The following is a 21,484-nucleotide window of genomic DNA, read 5'->3' as shown; positions in this document are numbered from 1 at the left end:
CACCGATCATATGCAGCATTGTCTCAAAACAAAGCTGACAGCATAAGCAAAGCATGGGCACGTCAGCATCAATTCCCTCTTCATCCTTTTAAATCTTTTGATTAACTTTATCTCGCAATGGACCTCATGTTCAACTCAAATAATTCCCAACGTAAATTGAGTTCATATTTTATTTTTTATTGAAGACAAGGCAGTGTGGAAGTCTGTTTCCGCCACTTCGGGGGGGAAATCAGATTTTCAAATAGGCCTAAGTCTGAATTTTGAGATACCAAGTCAAAAAAATGAGAGAAAATGTTTTGACTCCTCTCAAACCATCAAAAAAAATAATCAAAAAATAAATAAATCTGATTTCCCATCTTAAAATGTCAACTTTTGACTTAGTATCTCAAAAGTTTTACTTATCAACTCAATATTTTGATTACAAGTAACCTAAAGTTTTCACTTAATATCTCAACATTTTGATAGTTTGTGGCCCTTTTTCTCCTCTAGTGGCTGAAACGAGCTTCCATAAGTGGCAAATATAGAATGATTTAGAAAAAACTAAAGCATTCATTTGCACATTCATAAGGTATCATGAATAAAGCATAAAAGCATTGTACATTTTCTACTAAGCATTTCATTGATATCTTTATGCTGGTAACATCAGTCACAAACAGGTGCTACTTCCAAGTGATTTGAATAGGCAGACTTTGGCAGCATCATTTCAGGTGTAATGCAAACTTTTACTTTACTTTTTGTAAATGTCTGAAATCAATAAGATATCTTTAATACTAAGGTTAATAAATAAATAATTCCATATAGACACTCAAGAGCACACTTTGGCACGCACACACACACACACCATCATCGAGCTTGAGTATACACAATCATAAACCAAGTCATAGACAATCATTCCATACAAACCAACACAAACAAAAACATAGTTATGGTACCTTTTGAAGATAAATGTTTTGCTAAATATTAAAAGCACATTGTACTGTTTTATTTCTGTACCTTTGCATTTCTAGGGGACGTGAAAAAATACACCAAAACTTTGACTATTGCTTCAGAAAAGCATAGTCATGGATGTGCTTCTTCATCTGGAGCAGTGTAAGTACAATTCTGCATTATTAGGGAAATTCATCTCACATAAAAACTAACATTTTCAGTAAGGTTTGACCTAAATGATAGGCTACTAAAAGCAAATATCATTAATTGCTAACTATGATATGTATACCCAGGTGATTGGAGTTTTACATAAATACAAACATTCATATCTACTCAGTTCCCAAAAGTGTAACCTGTCTTGTAAACTTCACAAAGCACAGTTTTCTTATCATAATAAAGCATTAATTGACTACATGTCTAAAGCAATAGCTTAATGAAATGGTTAGGATCCTCAAAGTATTACCGGTATACATTTATCTATTTCTATAAAAATCTTTGGAAGATCTATTCCTTCAGTCTTCAGTGTCAGAGTTAGCTTGCGGATAGAGTGCAAGGGACTGGATGCATGTGAAAGGTGTAATAAATGTCATATGCCACACAGAGGAGGGCAGGTGTGCACTGCTCACAGCAGCTTTCTTTAGAACTCATGTCTGTGATACATGTCGGGATCGTAGTATTTGGTGACGACCATCCTGTTAGCAAACTTGCGCCCAGTCAATGCTTGCATGGCCTTCTGACATTCCACTGCAGAAGCGTATTCCACAAATATCTGGAATGAAGAGAAGAAACACATGATCACATTAACTTTTTCAAGATATTTTTTGAGTGTGTGTGTGTGTGTGTGTGTGTGTATATAAGAGAGGGAATCTACTTAAAAGCAAACAACAAAACAACAACAAACAAAAATAACATTCTCTGGAACAAAATTCTCAAACATTCTCCCTGGGTGGGCAGAAGATGAAGAAGAAGGTTCCAGAATATGCCACGTCGGCGACTGACCTTTCCACAGCCCGGGACCTCCACTCCATCAACGGGGCGCGGGATCTCGATGGAGCGCACGATGCCATATTTGCAGCACTCCTCCCGGATGTCCTCCAGGATCTCGTCGTAGTCCTCGTCGTCCACCAGCTCCTCGGGCATGACCATATTGAGCAGACACAACACCTCCGTGGGTAGGCCTGAGTTATGCAGCTTCTGTAAGCCCGGCACCTGCAGCATCACCGGTGTCTCGATAATGGCCGTCTGGAGACAAGCCAGAGAAGAAGGGAGACAAGGAATAATACAGGGTAAAGGAAATCAGAAAAAAAAAACTGACAAACGGTTTTTATTTTAACACATTTGTTTTAAGAGTGTATTTTAAGAGTGTATAGTGAAAAAGACAAGATCATGAAAAAATAATTGATCATGGTAAGTGCAGTGGAGTAGGGGACATACCGGATTAGAGTTCTTGGCCCCCACGCTTGCCCTCTGGACAATCAGCTTTTTGTCGCCCAGCTGCATACCGTTGAGACCAGCCACCGCCTGTGAGCGCAACCCACAGAATCACTGGACCTCACCATGACATTAACCTCAAAGGTCAACTTCAGGAACAGGCCCGTAAAAAAAATGGAAGTGTGAACTTGTTTGCCTGTGGTGCTTGCCATACTTACCTGATCGGTGGCGCTGATATCGACATATTCACAGAAAGCGTAACCTTTGGACAGTGATGTGGCACTGTCTTTGACAAGGTTGAAAGCTTTGAGAGGACCGAATGATGTCAAGAGCTCCTTAACCTGCACAGGTAAGAGCAGGGGAGAGCTTGTTAGAACGGGGGATGCCAGCGCAGGCCGAATGTCTGCATGCTATGCTGTCTGTTTCAAATCTATGAGAAGGTAAATCAAGAAGTGAGATGGCTTTGGAGCTGTGCAGAAGGTGGTATGGCAAAAAAACAAATACTGTGCTCTGTGCTGTACTGCTTCAAGGAGGAGTTCACCTAGGTGTTAACTTGCGAGCCCCTTAAGGAAAAAGTGCATGAAGATTTGGTTTTAATTACAAATGTACCATCATCTTCATGTGACCAAATAAAACTGAAAGATGAAATTGCTTTGGGGTCCAAACTTTGCTTACATGGAAAAAAACAAAAAACATATTGTCCATGTTGATAGCAAGTTAGCAGTAATAGTAACAGTAAATTAATTCACAGTACAAATTGAAGAACATACACATCACTTTGCATATGAAACCTTGGCAGAATTACTGTTTTCCCACCAACCAAGGTTAAAATCCTGGCTGATATACTGTACATGGGAAGCATTATTTTCATTGTCAGCAGTTGCTGAACAAGACCAACTCTAAGACCCCAATTCAGACAGAGCAGAAGCCTCTAGGTATCATATCAGGGTCATAATGCATGAGCGTTTATGGAAGCAATATCTTACCTGTCTCAATCAGTAAAGGAAGAGAACCTAGAGTTTAAACCTCAACGTTACGGTTACCAATTCAAGACGGCCCTTAAACCCTGATGGTCTCTCCTAACCATCCAAATCGCCTGGTCACCCAACTCTTCTGCTACCTAACCCAATAACCCGTCACCCTTCACCCAGCCCCCCCCCCCACCCCCCCCCCCCCCCCCCCCAACCCCAAACTAAGCTCATTTTGGGTCGCTATCGCGCTCCAAGAAAGAAATGGGAAAGGAAAGCAGCCAGGGAAGGGGACCTGCTGGCTTTAGAGGTGTATCCGTGTGAAAAACGGAATGTCTTACTTGCCTTGTGTTACATGTTGGCATGGCAGCAGTAGGTCAGTACTACTGAACAAATTAAGAGCGGAGACTTAGAACGATCTTACAGGCCCCTAGCTGGGGACAGAGTGGGGGAACAAAAATGAAAGAGCTGTGAGTATCAAAGCAGTAGCAGTGACTGCAAGAGACAAACAAAGGAGAAGGAAAATGATCACACACCAGGGTAACATTGACGTCCATTTTCTTTTCTTGTCACTAACTCTGACTGTTTTAAACATGACGTCTCCAATCACAGGATTACATGTGAACTGCAGACAACATGACAATCCCCCATCCATTTCTTGAGAGTTAGGTTAATATGAAGTACAGTGTGTTTCATGTCGTTGTTTAGGTCTGACCAATTACACATTAATTTAATAAAGGTGTTTCTCAAAGGTATATGACAAAGCTATTTACTTAACCTACCCAAATTAATTCAGTCAACTACAATTCTGGATTGGAAATGGAACATTTGTTAAAAATGAACACATATAATCAATATGGTGGTATCCTTCTATATCCAAAAAAACATTACCCAAAAGCAACCTTAAAAATGTCATGCTCAATGTGCTTATATTGTCCAAGTTTCTCTACATGCTACATAAAGCTAGCATAAGATGGGAATGTTAATTTATATATATATATATATATATATATATATATATATATATATATATATATATATAACTTGTTTATGTTTATTAAGACTGTGTAAATTAACGTGTTAAGAAGTTAAACTACAAGAGTAATACAACCATCCATGCTGTGAAAATACTTTGTAAGTGATTAACAGAACCATGCCAATGAAATATCATGTGATGGTGAATGCTACTGATCTTTCCATTTTTGGCTTTGAAGCTCAGTCTTTCAATGACTTTGTCAATTCTTTCACAACAACCATTGTGACAAGCTGCTTGATGCTACTTAAACATTAGCGCTAAAATAGCTTCCAAAAGCTTCCCTAAATCAAGCTCTGTTAGCTGGCATTATTAGTAGGTTATTGAGATATGTTGTTGAGTTGTTTATGTCAATAAAGATCTATATGATATGGGGGGGTGGGGGGGTGGAGATACTGATTGGCTAAATCCATAGGCGTCAGAAGTGCAAGTAAACCAAAAGTAAGCCTGCTTTCAGAAATGTTCTTCGCAAAAACACATTGACATTATTAATATAAACAAGTGTTCACAATGTATTAGTTCATATTAACAAAATGGGAAAAATATGTATATCTTAATGCTATTTGAGCTAAAATAAGTGCATGGGCATGTCAAAATCAGTAGCTTGGTGACAGAGAAGGCTTGTATGTACCTGATCATCATTAAGATAGTTGGGTAGGCCTCCAATGAAGAGTTTATGTGGTGAATCTGGAACCACTGTGGATACAACGCCTTGGGGGGGGGGGAGGTAAAGTAATATTTAAATCAAAAAAAGGTCATTCTAAAGAGGATATGATGCAATGGAATTATCAGCTTCAAAGAACATTAACGTGCAAGTGACTATATTGTGTGGAGGTTGAAAAAAACATTTTGGGAAATTAGATTAGACTGTACCAAAGCGACTGAGAATAACTGGAAGCTACTTTGATTATGGAGCTGTGATGTAGCTCAATGTTTCTCAAAGTGTGGTCCGCAAGCTATCCCAAGTGGTCCGCGAGCAGACATGGTAAAATATAATATAGATTTGTTTGCAATGTTGAACCAACGTGTATGTAAATCCAAACAGTTCAGCAACATGCCTATGTAAACTACGCCAGTTTAAATCATATGAATTCTCTGACACAATAAGCAAGGTGAGTAGGCCTATTGTGTAATATACTGTGAAAGTAGGTCTACTACTTTTTTGTTTAGCTAGGTGGTCTGCGAGGTTTTTTTTATTGGTTAAGTGGTCCAATAACACGTTTGAGTCTGAGCACGTTTGAGAAACACTGATGTAGCTCATCACCAATCACTGCATTAAGCATGACATAGCTCATAGCTCTGAAGATGGCACAAAATTCAGTCACGCTAATATCATTTTCGATGTGCAAAGCCCTGATTGAAAGGGATCCTGCTGATCTGACAGCTAAAGCCTAAAAGCTGGCTTCAGAACTGCAGAGCTAACCTGGAACATGAAAAGCTGGCTGCTCTGCAATCCCTGGAAGGGGGCGGTAATCATGTGGTCGTCTGATCTTTAGACACTGGCCCTGGAAGGGGATTCCATCGAATGCCATGGCCTGGGTTGTTTCGTCTACAGAGCGGAACTGTTTTAGGGACAAAAACATTAAATTAAGTCCATACGTTGAATAATAATAGAATTTCCTTAGCATTTATGTTACATAAGCCATCAAATCAGGTATATAGAGACTAAGGCTAGGCTTACTTCTAAAAATGCAAAATTCTTGTCTTGATTGATTTGCACGGCAAGCACGGGGCTACTAGGGGCTTGGGAGAGGCCGGCCAGACGCATCTGGGCATTAAAAAACTCTGCCATGGACTCCTGAAAACACAAATGAAGACCAGGGGCATTGTCTCGACAGTTAAGGGCCATTCACACCAGGAACTATAACTATAACAATAACTATATTCATACGATAAAAGCATCCACACTGACCAACGATAAGAAAATACTCTCTTTGTGTTGATGAATGTGTTGGAATTTTTTTTATGGATTCTGATTGGCTGTCAGCTTTTTATTGTTCTCAAAATTGGTCTGAAAGTGATCCCCAACTATATCGTTCTTCATGTCGTTATAGTTATAGTTTAGTTGTGGACGTTGTCATTAATATTAGCTAAAACGATATTTTTGTTGTTATAGTTATCATTCTTGGTGTGAACGACCCTTTAGCCTGGAAACAGCCAACACTCTGGAGTCCCCTCACAGTGCTTATAGCACAAAACAATCCATACATTTTTTTTTTAAGTTTACTGTGAGTTGGGCCTTTTTTCTCTAGAGAGGATGACTAATCCTCCGGGCTTACCTCAGTCACACCAAAAGGAATATTGCCAACATAGAGGCGTCGGGCTTGTCTGGTCATCTGACTGCCCACAACGGGCACTTGTGTGGGTGTGACAGACACTCCGCTTGTGCTGGAGGTTGCCAGCAACGCTATTGTGGGGATCTGGCCGGCAGCTGAAGGTGAAAAAAGTATGTTTAAGGTCACTTAGCTGAAAGAATACAAAAATGCATGGCACCCTGACATTCTGTGCCCCCCCTTCCCCATTTCTCAATTTTGCTTAAGGGGCACCTTCCAATGCACTTTACAGTGATGTGTGCTCTCACTTTTATTCCAAGGCAGCCTCCATAGAGTGAAGACATCACTATATTTATGTGATTGTGATTATTATCCAATTACAACTGCTTAAGTTAACAAATTACTTTTAAAATGTGTCTGAGGATACCATGGGACAACATGCTTCCATTAAAAAGTTAGCAGAAACAGAGTCACCTTGCATGGCCTTATACTGCATGGGAGTGATGTGTTCAAAGCCAGGAGGAGGCATATCCCAGTACTTGTAGGTCTTTTTCTTCCTTGTTCTCCGTGGAGAATAACTATAAAAACAGCAACACCTTGAAATAACACTGCATGCTGACCTGACAAATACAGAGAAAGCTAAGGAGGAAAGGTTAATCTATTACACAAGTACTTATGGAGTGGGCAGCAACACCTACCTGCGCTTTTTATGATCCCTGGAATTACTCCTCCTGTCGCGGCTCTTGCGGTCCCTGCTGCGGCTCTTGCGGTCCCTGCTGCGACTGCGCTTATCCCGATTGCGACTGCCCCGGTCTTTGCTCCAGCTTCGGTGCTTGTCGCTGCGGCTGGGTGAACTGCTTCGGCTCCTTCTCTTGTGCCGTTCCCTTTCTCTCTCTAAAAGGTCACACAAGAGAGGAAGTCGTCTTTATTTTAAAAGCCCATGAAATTATGAACGAGAAGAACTCTGGTTACGGTTAGAATATAATTCTCAACATTCCATGCTGATAAATTGATAACTTGTTTCAATTAATGTCTTTGCATTCGCATCTTGTGGACAGACTAGCTGTAATTATGTGATAGTACACTGGGGGCTTAGCGAGAGGACTACGAACTTCCAACATTAAAAGATGCCATAACTAGGATGGGCTTCGACAACGTATGGTAGCCTATATTTGACATTTCTAAAGTTGGCTAACTTATCCAACCGATAACTCATAAGTTGTAATGTTAACATCAACTTCATTCATAAAATGGCATTGGGCTATACCAAGGTACACTATAGGTGTCGCTCATTTACTAGTCAATATAGGACACAATAGCTGTCATATGACATGTAGCCTACATCCACCATGTATCCGACTGGCAGGTCAGTCTCGTGTAGGATGCTGGTATGAACTATAGTTAGCACAGATTAGCTTGCTTATCCGCAGCAGTAGGCTACAGCAAGTTTACAAATTAGCTGGCTAAATTAGCGGCAAGTTTTTGGGTTTATGAAGATCACGTTATGCTATCGATGAGGTTAGTTAGCCACCGCTGCAGACAGAACAGCAGAAAAGAGTTACTTTTAACCAAACAAAATTTACCCATAGCTGGTCGTCAATCCATTGGAAATCATATTAGGTTCAGTTAGCTGATAACGATACCTTACGTCATTTTACGAACCAACTAACAAACGCTATAGCTAGCTTTGTAGTCAATGGCTACTGGGGTCAAATAATAAATTCGCCCATAAACACCGACGAATATAAATGTACATGATGGGATAATTTAAATAACAAAATCACCTTGCCGATTTTCGCTTAGTTGTTTCTCAAACTCCTCAAAATCCGACATTTTCCCACACGAGTGCAGAACTAGGTTTGGAGTGCGAGTCAGCCTCGAGAGGTCCAGCTCAATTTCCCAGGTAACAGAAAACCCTTGTTTGCAAGCTAAGCTAAATAGATTTCGCCAAGGCTGGGATTCACTGGTGCAAATAAAGGTGGGATCAAGAGAGCAAGGTAATGTTAAGGCAACATTTTCCTGTAAATTGAGTGAACGAATTCCATGATGTTGCTACGGGCTTTCCAATGTATGAAAAAAGCGCGCATGCTCAAGGAGAGCTCTACAAAACAGCTGATTTGTAGCTTCGTCTCCTCAAATTGTAATTTGATGGGTAGAGATATGATATCATATCATGTTTCCATTCATGAAAATAAAGTAGCCTTGAATTATTTCGATTAAGCCAAGATATTACTTAGGCTATTTCCAAAAACACAATTAATTTAACTGGCCACATTTCTTAGTTGTTTATCAGTTCTCATTCATTAGGCCTAATTTGACTTGTGCCACTGGACACTCGTCAGTTTAGGTTAGGCTAGCCCTGTCTATAATATAGATCATCATCTGCAGATTATACTGAAGGAAGAATGACAAGACATAGGAAATATACCTATGTCTTTAACCAAATGTCTAAAAACAAAGAATTATGTGTGTGTGTGTGTGTTTGTGTGTGTAGGCCTACTTTTACTATTCAGTTTCTTGGATAGGGTAGCATACACAATAATTAGGCCTACACTTTGTTTATAGATATTTGTTCTACTTTTTCCTGTTTCAAAGTATGCCAAATGCCATGTTTGCGATTATCCATCACAGCACCCCGTCACACTGCGTACACAAGAACATAGAGAACTATGCTGCATTCAAAAAACACTGGCCTCTCAAAAACCATGCCTTAAGAAATGTGACACCCGGTGTCCACCAACCCCCTTCTCTGCTTCAGCCTTGCCATGTGCACAACATACATGGAACATGACTGAGTCAGCTGTGTGCTATTAAAAGACCCCCAGTCCCACAGCACTGCCCTGTGGGTCTATTGCTGTCTGGAAAATGGGCAGCTAGGGGGGAGATTACGGGTGAAGGCAGCCCTGACTCCTGGACATCAAGAAGGTATTTGTACCAGTAGCGCACACAGTATGTCCTGCTTTCATGCTCGGTGAAAGATGTTACAGTTAACATGAATGTTAGTAGACAACTTCAGTGACCGCAAACAACCTAGGATGGGCTTTTGTGGTGAAGAGTTGCAGCTCAGAGTTTTGTGCATTAGAGTAAAATATATTTGGTCATTGCTTGTTATGCTGGAGGTCTTGGGATAGTGGCTTCTTTGGCTTCTGTCAGTTTTGATTTCTGAAGCAAATGTGTTCAGCTTTAAATTGAAAATGGAAATAAGTTCCCTAAGCCCTGCTAGTTGCTGTAAATAGGCAGCTAGTTGTAGGTTACTGTATATTTAGAATTGCTTCAAGGATAGATGGTGAACTACGACTGCATGGATGAAAACCAAAACTTGTTCTTAAGCTGCATGTATTGTTCTGATGTTTGAAATCTACAGTGATACTGTAGTGAAAGCTTAAACATGTCTATTTTGTTGTGATTACTATTATCCTCCTAGCATTGTTGTGTAAACAACTACATGGGCAGTATAGCATAATATATATAATCATGTGGTATGACTTTCTTGAGATATGCTTCATCTGGTATATGAGAATTAATCATATTCTCTCTTTATAGATTAAATCTCCTGAAGCAGTACAAATACATTTAAGTTTCAAGGGTCCAGAACAGCTATCATAATGGAGGATGTTCTTTTGGTAAGTATTAATTATCAGATATCTTACTATGTTAGGCCTATACATTATTATTATGATTAACAGAGTTTACATTTGGATCAACATTTTAGGTTAATGGTTACCCTCTGATGTTTGTTGTTAATAGATGTATTAGGTTATGGTCAATTTTGGGTATCTACTCTTCCCTCTAATGTAGCTTTTTATGTTAAAATAATGTATTGTACTACATGTTGCTCATTTCACTGTAATAAAGAGGGAATGTTTTTTTTTGGTCGGAGGGGATGGATTGGACCACTGTGCTGCTTGTGCCGGCGGTGGTCGTGGTAACAGCCGGGATCTTTTACCTGTACAGCACGGTGCTCAGGTTAATGTCCAAAACCACGGTGCGGAACAAAGTCGTGGTCATTACAGACGCCTTGTCTGGACTAGGAAATGGTAATGGCTCTCAGAAAGTGTGACTGTCATTTTCGCTTGACCATGTTTTGAGCACAGCCACCAGCGACTTCAAGGCAGCGCTGCCTTGCCTAACCCTAACCCTAGCACCTTCCAGGCAGTGTTGCCTTGAAGTCGACGGTGGGGGCCCAAAAGACCATATATTGTAATTTTCCTACTGTGGATACATTGAGATACTGGACTGGGGTCAGTCAGTCACCCTTCACATTCAGACTCACTGTTTTGCAGAGTGTGCCAAGGTCTTTCACAAGGGAGGTGCCAGGTTGGTCCTCTGTGGGAAAAGCTGGGAGAAGCTAGATACTCTCGCTGAGCAGCTGGCTAATAACTGTGACCCCACTGTGGTGAGTCTGGAGCCACCCTATATATTTAAAACACATAGCAGAATTAAACTGTTTTTCTCACCTTTGTTCAAATATATGAATTTACATTGGGTTTTATTGGGTCTGAGAGAGATGAACTGACTAAATGATAACCTTCATGTTTATAATTAAATGAATCATACTGTTGAAATGTCTGACCTGCTCTTATTTAATGCATAAATGAATAAATGACAAAATGGCCGATGAATTACTGGATGGCTAGAACAGTCTAGAATCTCCTAACTACTTTTGTCATTACCTGTTCCACCAATCTGTAGACTTTCCCTTCCAAACTGGTACTGCTAGATTTCAGTGACATGGAGGAACTACCTGATGTGATCTCCGAGGTCTTGGAATGCTACGGTTGCCTGGACGTTCTCATCATCAACGGCAGCATGAAGGTGAAAGCTCCTGTGCAGGATCTGTCTTTGGAGATGGATAAGGCCATCATGGACATTAACTACTTTGGACCCATTACTCTGGCCAAAGGTAATATAGCATCTGATCAGTTTACACAGCTCGCTTTTGTAGCCTTAGGCCCAGTTTGATGGTAGGCAGTGACTCTCTACAGCAGGCTTGTGCAAAATTCCAGAATTGAATTGAAACTGGCTCTTAAATTCCGATTCAATTCTTGAATTTCACTTGCATTTCAATTGAGGTAGCAAACAGGAAGCAGAATTGCAATTCGAATTGTGCACAACCCTGCTGTACAGTGAGTGGACATGGGTAGTGTTCACCATGCAATCATTTCTTTATTGGTTAAAGTCTTTGGAGCCACAAAAAGCAATTATGGTACCCATTTTTTCACACAAAAAGGCACAAAAATGACCTGTATTACCTGAATTAACTGTATTACAGTTAGCTGTCCTGTAAATTGCTGTAAATATTGCATTAACCAATGTAAAATTTGATATGAAACTGAGACAAAGATGATTAAAAGTTCATGACAAAACAGCATGGATGCATTTTCTGTTTCATTGTGTAGGTATTTTACCATCCATGATCTCCAGGAGGAGCGGACACATTTTGCTAATCAACAGCATCCAGGGGAAGCTGGCACTGCCATTCCGCACCACATGTAAGAATACGTTAGGAGCAGATGAGACATATCACATCCATTTCAGGTCATCCATGTCCTGTCATTTAGAAACAGTACCCACTTGAGATTTGTATGTCTAAGTATGATACCTATGTGCAGGTAATGTTATGCATGACTTGAAATGGAAAGGCACAGACCAGACACTATCACAATCAAGGGACTGTCTCTAAAATCTGATATTTGCATTTCGGTAACTAGATTAATACTTAATAACTGATGCATGGCATGCGGAGGAAAACTTGAGTGGATGGTGAATTAATGGTGACGTAATTGAGTCTTTCCTGATCTGCAGACGCTGCTTCCAAGCATGCTGTGCAGGCTTTCTTTGACTGTCTGCGTGCCGAGGTTCAGGAGTATGGCATCTCTGTGAGCACCATCAGCCACACCTTCATCAGCTCTCCGCCCCCAACAGAAGAGACCCCCGTCCCAGCAGAGGAGACCCCCGTCCCAACAGAAGAGACCCCCGTCCCAACAGAAGAGACCCCCGTCCCAACAGAAGAGACCCCCGTCCCAGCAGAGGAGACCCCCGTCCCAGCAGAGGAGACCCCCGTCCCAGTATCTTCCAGGAAAGGTATACCGACAAGTCTAGAGTCCGATTTGTGAGTCATTTTTGTAGCCCTGCAGCTTTGATTGATAGTCATATTCCTAGAGGATGCTAGAAAGATGATGCGTTTGTTTAACTGTATATTAGGCTGGTTGGAAAAATGTCCAAACAGCCTAATACTCTACTGTTTGGAAGAATTTTTTGCCTAATATTAACCCACGCACGCAGGTGGCAGTAAGAAATTGGGAGGAAGAGGATGAACAGTACTTGGAAATGCATGAAGTTAAAATGTCACTGTTAAGTTGCTTTGCGTCTTTCTTTTTCTGTTTCGTTGTAGCCTTTTCCCTTGGCATTGCCCCTGAGCATATGGCCGCCGAGATTGTGAAAACGTTGAGCACCAAGAAGAAAGAAGTTGTCCTGGCCCGCTCCATTTCGAAAGCAGTGATCTACGCCCGTGCATTCTTTCCAAACTTCGTCTTCTCAGTGATGGCCGCAGGAGTGCAGAACAGTGCTACCGCTTTGGACCAGGATTTATAACATGGGCACAACAGAAGTCACATGAGCCATATGATAAATGACCAGGGCTGTAATGGAGGCTAAACGCAAGTAAATGCAGTTTATCCAACTCTGAATTTTCCACCTATCAAAAGAGTTTATTCACCAATTGCAACCTATAACCTTCAAAAATCACACTGTATTATCCACATTCACAATATGTAGGCCTACTCTCATCAACACTCTAGGAACCATTTAATACCACTGATATTGTTATGAACATTGGAGTTGGACAACCAACACCATCATCAAACATGTTCTGAATGCCTTGATCTGATCTGATACAGCATATGGTACTGTCCACCTTACCGTGATCACAGAATTTATAGTGTTCCCACCTCTTATTTTACCACTACACTCCTGTAAATGACAGATTACACAGTGCTTGGACTTACATCAGCTCCAAGGGCAGCATGTTAACTGACTTTCTTAAGATGTATGATGAAAAGTCAAGAGAGGTTCTAGTATTGTGAGTTGATGACATGTTATTGAGAGGTTTGGATCATAGACATTGCATAGGTATTGTGGTGTTGACATGATTAAAAAAATGGTAGGCCTATTACTGATATTGATACTGATATTACTGTAATAATAACAATGGCGCAAAAAATAAATGTCTTTGTCTAAAATGTAAGACTTCTGTTTTGAGCTTTTCAGTAGGCCTACAACCTCATCATTCCAGTATTTAGCCTATACTGACAAATCATATGTTGCAGTACTGCGCCACCCATAGACTGTAGGCTATATGGTCTATGGCGCCACCTAATGATGACCTGGCAGTGGCACTTTTCTTTCATGTGGATCGTCGTCCGGTTGCCGTCGGTCTGGGAGACTTGACACATCGAAATGTCTTTTCTGTGGAATCGTGTTTGTAAATACAATCCAGTTTTCACGGGTTTAATAAGGACGGGCAGAATGTGGAACAGTGTTAGCGTCGCCGAGAAAATCCCAACAGTGAAACACGACAGAGCTGCACAGTGTTTTACTGTAAGCTTGAACACAGCTGGTAAGAGTAAAAGCCATTGCCTCGTTGGCTGAGGCACAATCTGGGCGATAGCACCAAATATAGTCCGTGGCCTAAATGCATAGGCCTCCCTGGAATCTAGCGTACACGCGAGGCTATAGCCTACGCGTTTTCAAAGTAATAAACCCACTGTGAGTAAAAAAAAATAAAAAATAAATAAATGTCGTGTATTCCAATCAGGCACTCATGACAACGCCACCCTGCGGTACAATCTAACCGGCGACGGAGAAGTAAATCTAATGTCAACCAATGTTCCTGAGTCATTCCGGGCCCAAGGTATTGCAGCACACCTTGCTAAGGTAAAGCTGGCCTGGTGACAGTGATATTCAGTTTCACGAGGCTTCAATAGGCTCACAAGCGTGTTGGGTTTTCAGAAACAAACCGTTTTTTTCTGTCATTTTGCAGGCCGCCATGGACTTTGTTGTGGAAGAAAAGTTGAAGGCTCACATTTCTTGTTGGTACATCAAAAAATATGTGGAGGAGAACCCTGATTTGGGGTACAATAATCACATAGTCGATTAATTGTTGCCAATTACGTATTACATGTTGCCCTACGTAGGCTCCAGTCTAGGCTATGTCCAGCTATTTCCCCTTCATTATCTCTAATGAAGTTTTTTGTTGTGTGTAGGTTTGAAATGTCTAAAAGCTGCAATCATATTATATGCTTAAAAATAGTTGGACTATGTCATTTTAAACTTAATTGGTGTCCTCATGTTGTTACAAATGTGCCATATGTATTCAAGCACAGATGTTGGTTTGCTTTTTACTCCTGCAGAGTGATGCAGAGGCACACCAGAGCACCTCTTAATTCCGTGATCCTATCACATCAGACCGATCCCAGTAGGTATCACAGAGATGGTGTTTATATTCAGTCAGCTGTCAAGGACCTCTTGGCCATGATTGGATGCAGGATATGCATTAATTCCACATTAAAGCCCAGACCAGTTTGATCCCTTCTGTTGGTGACATGCTACAGGGATTATGCTAATACATATTTGCTGGAGAAATCTAAACACGTGTAAGGACATCCCCAAATAATTTCATCATCTGAATGAAAGGGGAAATCTTTGAATAGGAAAGATCTCTGGCCTTCTACACAGACTACGGTTTCTTCCCAAAACACAGTATGTCTTGACAACAGGCCAATTCAAATCAATAAGCAGATCAATTTCATTTCCAGGGCTAAGAAATCTAATTCAGAGAGACATAGCGGCTGAACTATCCTTAATAAAGCAATAGGCTTTTTTGCCTCAGCCCAGTATCATTTCAAAAGCAAAAAACAAAATGGTGCTTTTTTTTTCTCATCAAAACTATAGTGATTCCTTATTATGAAGGTCCAAGCCACATATTAGATATTGATTTCTCATACCTCGGCTCGGGTATGGCCTATTTGTGTGAGGTGAGAATCCAATAATCTCAACCTTGAATTTGGTCTTTGCTCTCTGCATCTCTCTGGCTTCCTTGTTGCCGTGACCGTGAACCTAATGTCCATTAAAGTGAAGGGGGGGGGGGGGGATGGGTGGAAGAGTCATGTAAATGGTATCCCACTAAGAAAACTCAGATTTATGTCTATGTGGGGGATGATGATAGCCTTGGAGAACCTAGACAAACCCTTGGCAAATTTGAATTCGCTCTGCAGGTCTGTCTAGCCAAGAGGCCATTCACTCCCATTTCTAGTGTTCCTGAAACCTGGCATTTTGATCAGCGTCTATTGGTGATGCCCCTTGGAAATGGCAGGTGAATGAACCTTATCCAGACCCAGTCCAGATCTCAATGTCAACTGAGATAACTGAGCTAACCAGGCTGGGATGATGACTGTGTTAGGGCCCAAATATAGTCTTGCGTCAGTGTCCTATGCACGCGCCGGGTGCATAGGAGTCATCAACGCGGCATGCGGGGGTGTCATGTGCCTCCCAACATATGTGACTACGTAAATGTGCACGGAGGAGTATGCCTTTAATCAACAATTCTGTACATACATGGGTGGGCCATGTAGCCTGGCGAGCCAGACCCACATTAAAATGTCATTTGCTGCCGCTAGGGACCCGTCTAGATTTCTAGGCTATGGGCCATGTACTGTCTACACAGAGTTTTATTTCTAATGGTGTTCACTATTAAGGTTTCAGTAGCCTATATAATGCAGTATCCCATTTCCTACAATAGTTAGTCATATTTCTGATATGTTTCTGGATTTGTGTGATAAATCGGTAATTGTGTTCTACATTGTGGAATAGAGATATTAGATAATGGATTTATTACAGCATTAAAAAGTAAAGAGCTGGCGTTTAGATATTATGATAAAATGACCCGATATTGGCCCATATTTTCTCATCTAGACTGGCATTTAGTAAAGCGGTTTTAACTGGACTCAGGGATAGGCAGAAATACATCAAAATGTATTTGGGGGCCAAGCAGCGAAGCTGCGAGGCAACCCATAGTGATTCTATGTGTTCTTCTTCTTATTATTATAACGAAACGCTCATTTGCCATTGAACCATACAGTAAAAAGTTGGGAAATTTGGCACATTGATTCGGTATAGTCATATGATTAATTTAACTAAGTTTCATGTCAAGTGCTCTAGCGCCCCCAATGTGTCAGATTTTGCATTACATCTATGCGCTTAAAGTTTCAACCATACAAATTGAGGTATACTTGGAATCCTTGGATGAGGCCGAACTCAACGCACCCCATGACGTCAATTTCCGCTATGTTGGATCTTCCGCCATATTGGATTTAATCAAAAACACTTAAAAGGAATCAAAGGTCATAAAGTTTGTCCGATTTTGACGAAACTTGTCGCAGATGACCGTCAGACCATGACTCACAAATGCATTGCTTTTTGGAGCCATATTCAAAACCTGTCGCCTGTCACGACCAATCAATCAAACAGGAAGTGAAGTAATATTTCAGTAAAGTTTTAACGTATCAAAACCAAAGTCAGTACATGGGCTCAGGACTCAATACGGAGGAGGCTCAATAAATTTGATGACTTTTGACCTATAGGTGGCGTTATAATTAGCAAATTTACATTTTGGCCTGTAACGGGTAATGTGTTTGAAATTAAAACTTGCTATTGGTGTCTGTTTAATGTTAATGTACCAGTGGTGTCTGTCGGAGGCCCTAAGGATGACAGATGTGATTTTGTGACGTGAACATAATTGATCCGGCCGCCATATTGGATTTAATCAATATAACTTAAAAGTTTTCACAGGTCACAAAGTTCATCCGATTTTCATGAAACTTGGCACAGATGATCTTCAGACCATGACTCACAAATGCATTGCTTTTTGGAGCCATATTGATAACCCGTCGCCCGTGGTAACCAATCAAGTTTGGCGGCGAAGCCACAAAACAGGAAGTGAAGTGATATCTCAGCAAAGCTTTCGCGTATCAACACCAAACTCAGTACATGGTCTCAGAACCCAATTAGAAAGAAGCTCAATAAATTTGATGACCTTTGACCACTATGTGGCGCTATTATCACAGGAAGTGGGCTCATATTTCAGCAATGCTTTCACGTATTGAAACCAAACTTAGTATATGGACTTGGGACCTTATCCTGAGGACACAATAAATTTGGTGACCTTCAACCACTAGGGCGGCGCTAGAGTAACACAAGATTAGGTCATATCTCAGCAATGCTTTGACATATCAAAACAAAACTTGGTTCATGGACTTGTGACCACATCCTGAGGATGCACAATCAATTTTGCGACCTTTGACCACTAGGGGTGCTATAATTTGCGACACTTTCTCGTATCGACACCAAATTTGGTACAAGAACTCGGGACCACATCCTGAAGACGCTCAATATATTTAGTGACATTTGACCACTAGAGGCACTATAATTATCAACACTTTCTCGTATCAACACCAAACATGGTATGTGGACTTGTGACTACAACCTGAGGACGCACAATACATTTGGTGATGTTTGAGGCATGCGTATGTGTGGGGAGCTATTGGGGGGGGTGTGGGAGAGGAGGTTTATCTGTGTATATGTGTGTGTGTGGGATGGGGGGTTAATTGGGTGTGTGTATAATGTAACAACATTGGGTTGCCATGACAACTCCTGCTCAACTGCTTGGCCCCCACATTGCTGCTTTCAGCTATATTTTAAAATAAAATACCGTAATTTTAAATCCGTTCCTTCCTTTTTATTATATGTACAAATTCATGAACACATAGGGTAATATGTTTTCTTTTTTTAAGAATAATGTCTAATAGTACTATTTTCCATATTTTTGCATGTCATTATGTATTGCAATAGAGGGTTGAATAAATCACAACTAATAACTATCATATCATAAACACAAATGTGTGCATTGGTATAGAAAAAAAGTCCAAATATTGTGGCCAAAGCTTAGTAAATATTCAAAAACTTGGGGATGTGCAACATTTACATGTCTGGTTTGCTTTCTGAGTAGGCCTTTGTGTGGCTATATTACCATGGCTCCATGTGATCATGTAAACAATATTCAACCAAAATAACTGCACTGTTGATTAAGCTATGACACTTTTTAACTAGATAAGTCAGTTTTTGCTCCTTTCCTTCTCTCTCTTTAGGCCACTCTGAATGCATCAGCATTGTGTGTCGTGCCGAGAGGCTATTCCCCTGCTCAATACAACCAAATCCACCAATACACAGGCAACACACTAGATTTACTAATTTACCACAAAAGTTTATTTAAACAAACAAAATAGATACAGGACTGTTGGAAAGTAGACAGATATAACAGGGCACCACCGGGGCAGTCACTCCCCCGACTAACAAACATAGGCTAGAGAACCAAAACCCACCCCAGGTATAAATATAATTTCATGCAGACCCACAGCAAGGTTAGGTGACTAGACACAGCATTCATTGGCACATCACAGGTTAAAGCACATAAAATCCACAAAATCCATCAATTCATCAAGCCAACAACATCACAGTGATTTCATTCCACACCAGAGGGGGGCAGGGAAGGCAATTAACCAAAGGTCAGCAGGTGGCAACAGACCACTCCTGATGTCCCCAGCCCAACTCATATAACAGTCCTGCACAAGATAAAATGAGTACGTATGGTCGGCGACCTCTGCCGACCAGTAAATTAAAAGTCCAGACACAAAGCACAAAAAGATGGCACCAACCCACTCTCAAATGGCCTATTAAGTGTCCGAAGTCCGTGGGATGCAGATCAGTGACGTCACATTCTTGCGTAGGTAGAGTCGCGCAGTCCCGAGCACCGCGAACGTGCCTTTGCAATTGCAGCAGTGTAGTGGCTCGAAGCTCTGCCTCCAGCTACAGGGGAATCATAACAGAACAATTCAGTGGCAGTGAGTGCATAGCTATAGCAAATCATTTAGACGGTGGCACGGCAGGGGTTTAACAGATTGGAACCATAACTTCCCTTCTCAAGACGAACTGAGTCCAAGTCAGCGTTGCACCTACTGTCAACATACGAAAATCAGGGCACAATCTGCCACTCCAGGAGCTATCAACATGCGGCGGGATAGACAGTTCAGACGTTCCTTAATCAAACACGCTTGCGTTGTATCGGTCACTCTCCGGCGTCGGTCACTCCAATGGAAATGAGCCTTATTAGGCTTATTATTAAGGATTAAAGGAGAGAGTTTATTATTTTATACAGTTTATTATCACAAGTAGGAATGGATAAAATGTTGAAGGTCGCCAAATAATACTGTCCGGAACAGCAAGGCCTCACTATCACACGGAAACACCAAGGGGGCAGGCGAATTCCCGGAAGTAGAAGAATCGACGTAGGCTGGAGGGACCACCTCTCTGCTAACTCCCATAGAAGCCCATTCATTCTAGGATTTTTTTGAAATACCATAACTTCATATAACATATATCCTGTGCCGATATTGTAGCTTCTGTGTAATCCACATAAACACTACAAAGGCAAAAAAGACTCCACTACCTCGTCCGTAACGTTGGTTACCCGTAAGAAGAATGGTTAGCTTGTTCGGTTGGAGGGAAGCTAGCTTTGACGTAATCTCTCTTTCGCACCGTAGGGAGATAACCGTATTGTTTGGATAAGAAGCTCAGTCCACCTTACTGTCTATGACGGTAACTCATAAGCAAAACCTAGCACACACGACCGTATGTTAAGGTAAAGCCAAAGATCCTTGATTACTAGCTCCGCTTTAACCCTCTCTGGTAAAGCATTACACAGAGGCAACCTAATAATAATAAAAAAGTAAACCTAATTTTTTTAAAAACGGCACTAATCATTACAGAGGTTTTTGACGGATTGACCGTAGGTCGGAAAAGTGGAAAGAAGATTAGCTTCAAGGCTATAACTTTTTTGTTTTGTTGACTGTTTTTGAAGATGATCATGTATGGTAGCTTCAACATTAACACGACTTGGTGAGGATGATATTAATAATAATACATAAATAAATGTTTAACTTTGATGACTTTGAAGGCGAAGGAAGTGTGAGAAGAATTTCTGTGTATCTATCATATGAGTTACAAGATTCAGTTCGATGGCTAACGTCACGAAGTTAAGTGTGAGTCTGCGCAGTACTGGGGGGACCAACTGAAACATCGTTCTATTTGACTCAGTGCCCTCCCATTGAAAACGACGGAGTCTATTCGTCCATTTCTTTTACTGTCTATGGGAAACACAGAGCATCAGACGCCTCAATCTCTAAACTGAAGAGTACACGTGAAACCTCACCAAATTCACACTAGAGGCTAGCTTTAGGCAAGTGCCAGACCATTCAAAAACAACCAGTCCCTTCAAAACAAGGTAGAATGCTACGTTTAGTGGAATTCCGTGTTCATTTTGCGGCTATAATGAGAGTTCGGTGGTATGTATAAAGAATGTGTGAGGCAGAAGACAATGACACAAGGAATCAGTGACACAAGGAATGTAACGACGCAGTCTTTTATTGACAACTGACATCCAATCTCAATATTAACTGTTGAATATAAAATGTTTGCTTTAGTTAAAGTAGTGAGGCTGATATGTCTACAGTATATACTCAAATACAATCTGGCTTTATGAAAAATCAGAAAAATTGATTATTAAAGATAGATTATGCAGATGCAGGCCTTAATATGCCTATAAACCCTATAGGGTATTTTACACAATCTAACATACATTTCTCATGCAACCCCTTAAGGCTAACTCCAACATCACCTTCTGCACAAACTAAAAATGTGTATTAAAAGCCTGAGTTTCATACATGCAGGGTGCACACTCT

The 21,484-nt window shown here is 40.9% G+C and overlaps 2 protein-coding genes and 1 long non-coding RNA gene across 7 annotated transcripts; 2 read left to right on the top strand and 1 right to left on the bottom strand.

Moving 5' to 3' along the window:
- Positions 1-161: 161 nt before the first annotated feature.
- On the bottom strand, positions 162-8,530 carry LOC121705946 (splicing factor U2AF 65 kDa subunit-like). 2 transcript variants are annotated; one of them, XM_042087344.1, is made up of 11 exons: positions 8,417-8,530; positions 7,331-7,526; positions 7,107-7,210; positions 6,639-6,790; positions 6,041-6,157; positions 5,783-5,921; positions 4,991-5,070; positions 2,577-2,699; positions 2,362-2,448; positions 1,927-2,169; positions 162-1,696 (listed from the first exon to the last, which is right to left on the bottom strand). In XM_042087344.1, exons 1-11 carry the CDS (start codon positions 8,463-8,465, stop codon positions 1,565-1,567), a joined length of 1,422 nt encoding a protein of 473 aa, XP_041943278.1. In that variant the 5' UTR covers positions 8,466-8,530; the 3' UTR covers positions 162-1,564. The 2 variants fall into 2 exon arrangements, with proteins under 2 accessions (XP_041943278.1, XP_041943279.1); XM_042087345.1 differs by lacking the exon at positions 6,041-6,157.
- An 880-nt stretch (positions 8,531-9,410) lies between these two features.
- On the top strand, positions 9,411-13,860 carry dhrs7ca (dehydrogenase/reductase (SDR family) member 7Ca). 2 transcript variants are annotated; one of them, XM_042087364.1, is made up of 8 exons: positions 9,411-9,557; positions 10,176-10,255; positions 10,513-10,669; positions 10,916-11,028; positions 11,325-11,535; positions 12,032-12,124; positions 12,438-12,716; positions 13,027-13,844. In XM_042087364.1, the coding sequence occupies exons 2-8, from the start codon at positions 10,238-10,240 to the stop codon at positions 13,224-13,226; spliced, it is 1,071 nt and encodes a 356-aa protein (XP_041943298.1). In that variant the 5' UTR covers positions 9,411-9,557; positions 10,176-10,237; the 3' UTR covers positions 13,227-13,844. The 2 variants fall into 2 exon arrangements, with proteins under 2 accessions (XP_041943298.1, XP_041943299.1); XM_042087365.1 differs by lacking the exon at positions 9,411-9,557 and adding an exon at positions 9,576-9,630 and having other exon boundaries at positions 13,027-13,860.
- Positions 13,861-14,035: 175 nt separating this feature from the next.
- On the top strand, positions 14,036-15,179 carry LOC121705978. Of its 3 annotated transcripts, none has more exons than XR_006030940.1 (4): positions 14,036-14,250; positions 14,449-14,544; positions 14,674-14,726; positions 15,044-15,179. It is a non-coding gene; the product is annotated as an uncharacterized LOC121705978 (long non-coding RNA). The 3 variants fall into 3 exon arrangements; XR_006030938.1 differs by having other exon boundaries at positions 14,449-14,567; XR_006030939.1 differs by lacking the exon at positions 15,044-15,179 and having other exon boundaries at positions 14,674-14,732.
- Positions 15,180-21,484: the final 6,305 nt, after the last annotated feature.

This window comes from Alosa sapidissima, chromosome 3 (genome assembly GCF_018492685.1).
Source record: "Alosa sapidissima isolate fAloSap1 chromosome 3, fAloSap1.pri, whole genome shotgun sequence".
NCBI lineage: Eukaryota > Metazoa > Chordata > Actinopteri > Clupeiformes > Clupeidae > Alosa > Alosa sapidissima.
This window is presented reverse-complemented; position numbering and strand designations above follow the sequence as displayed.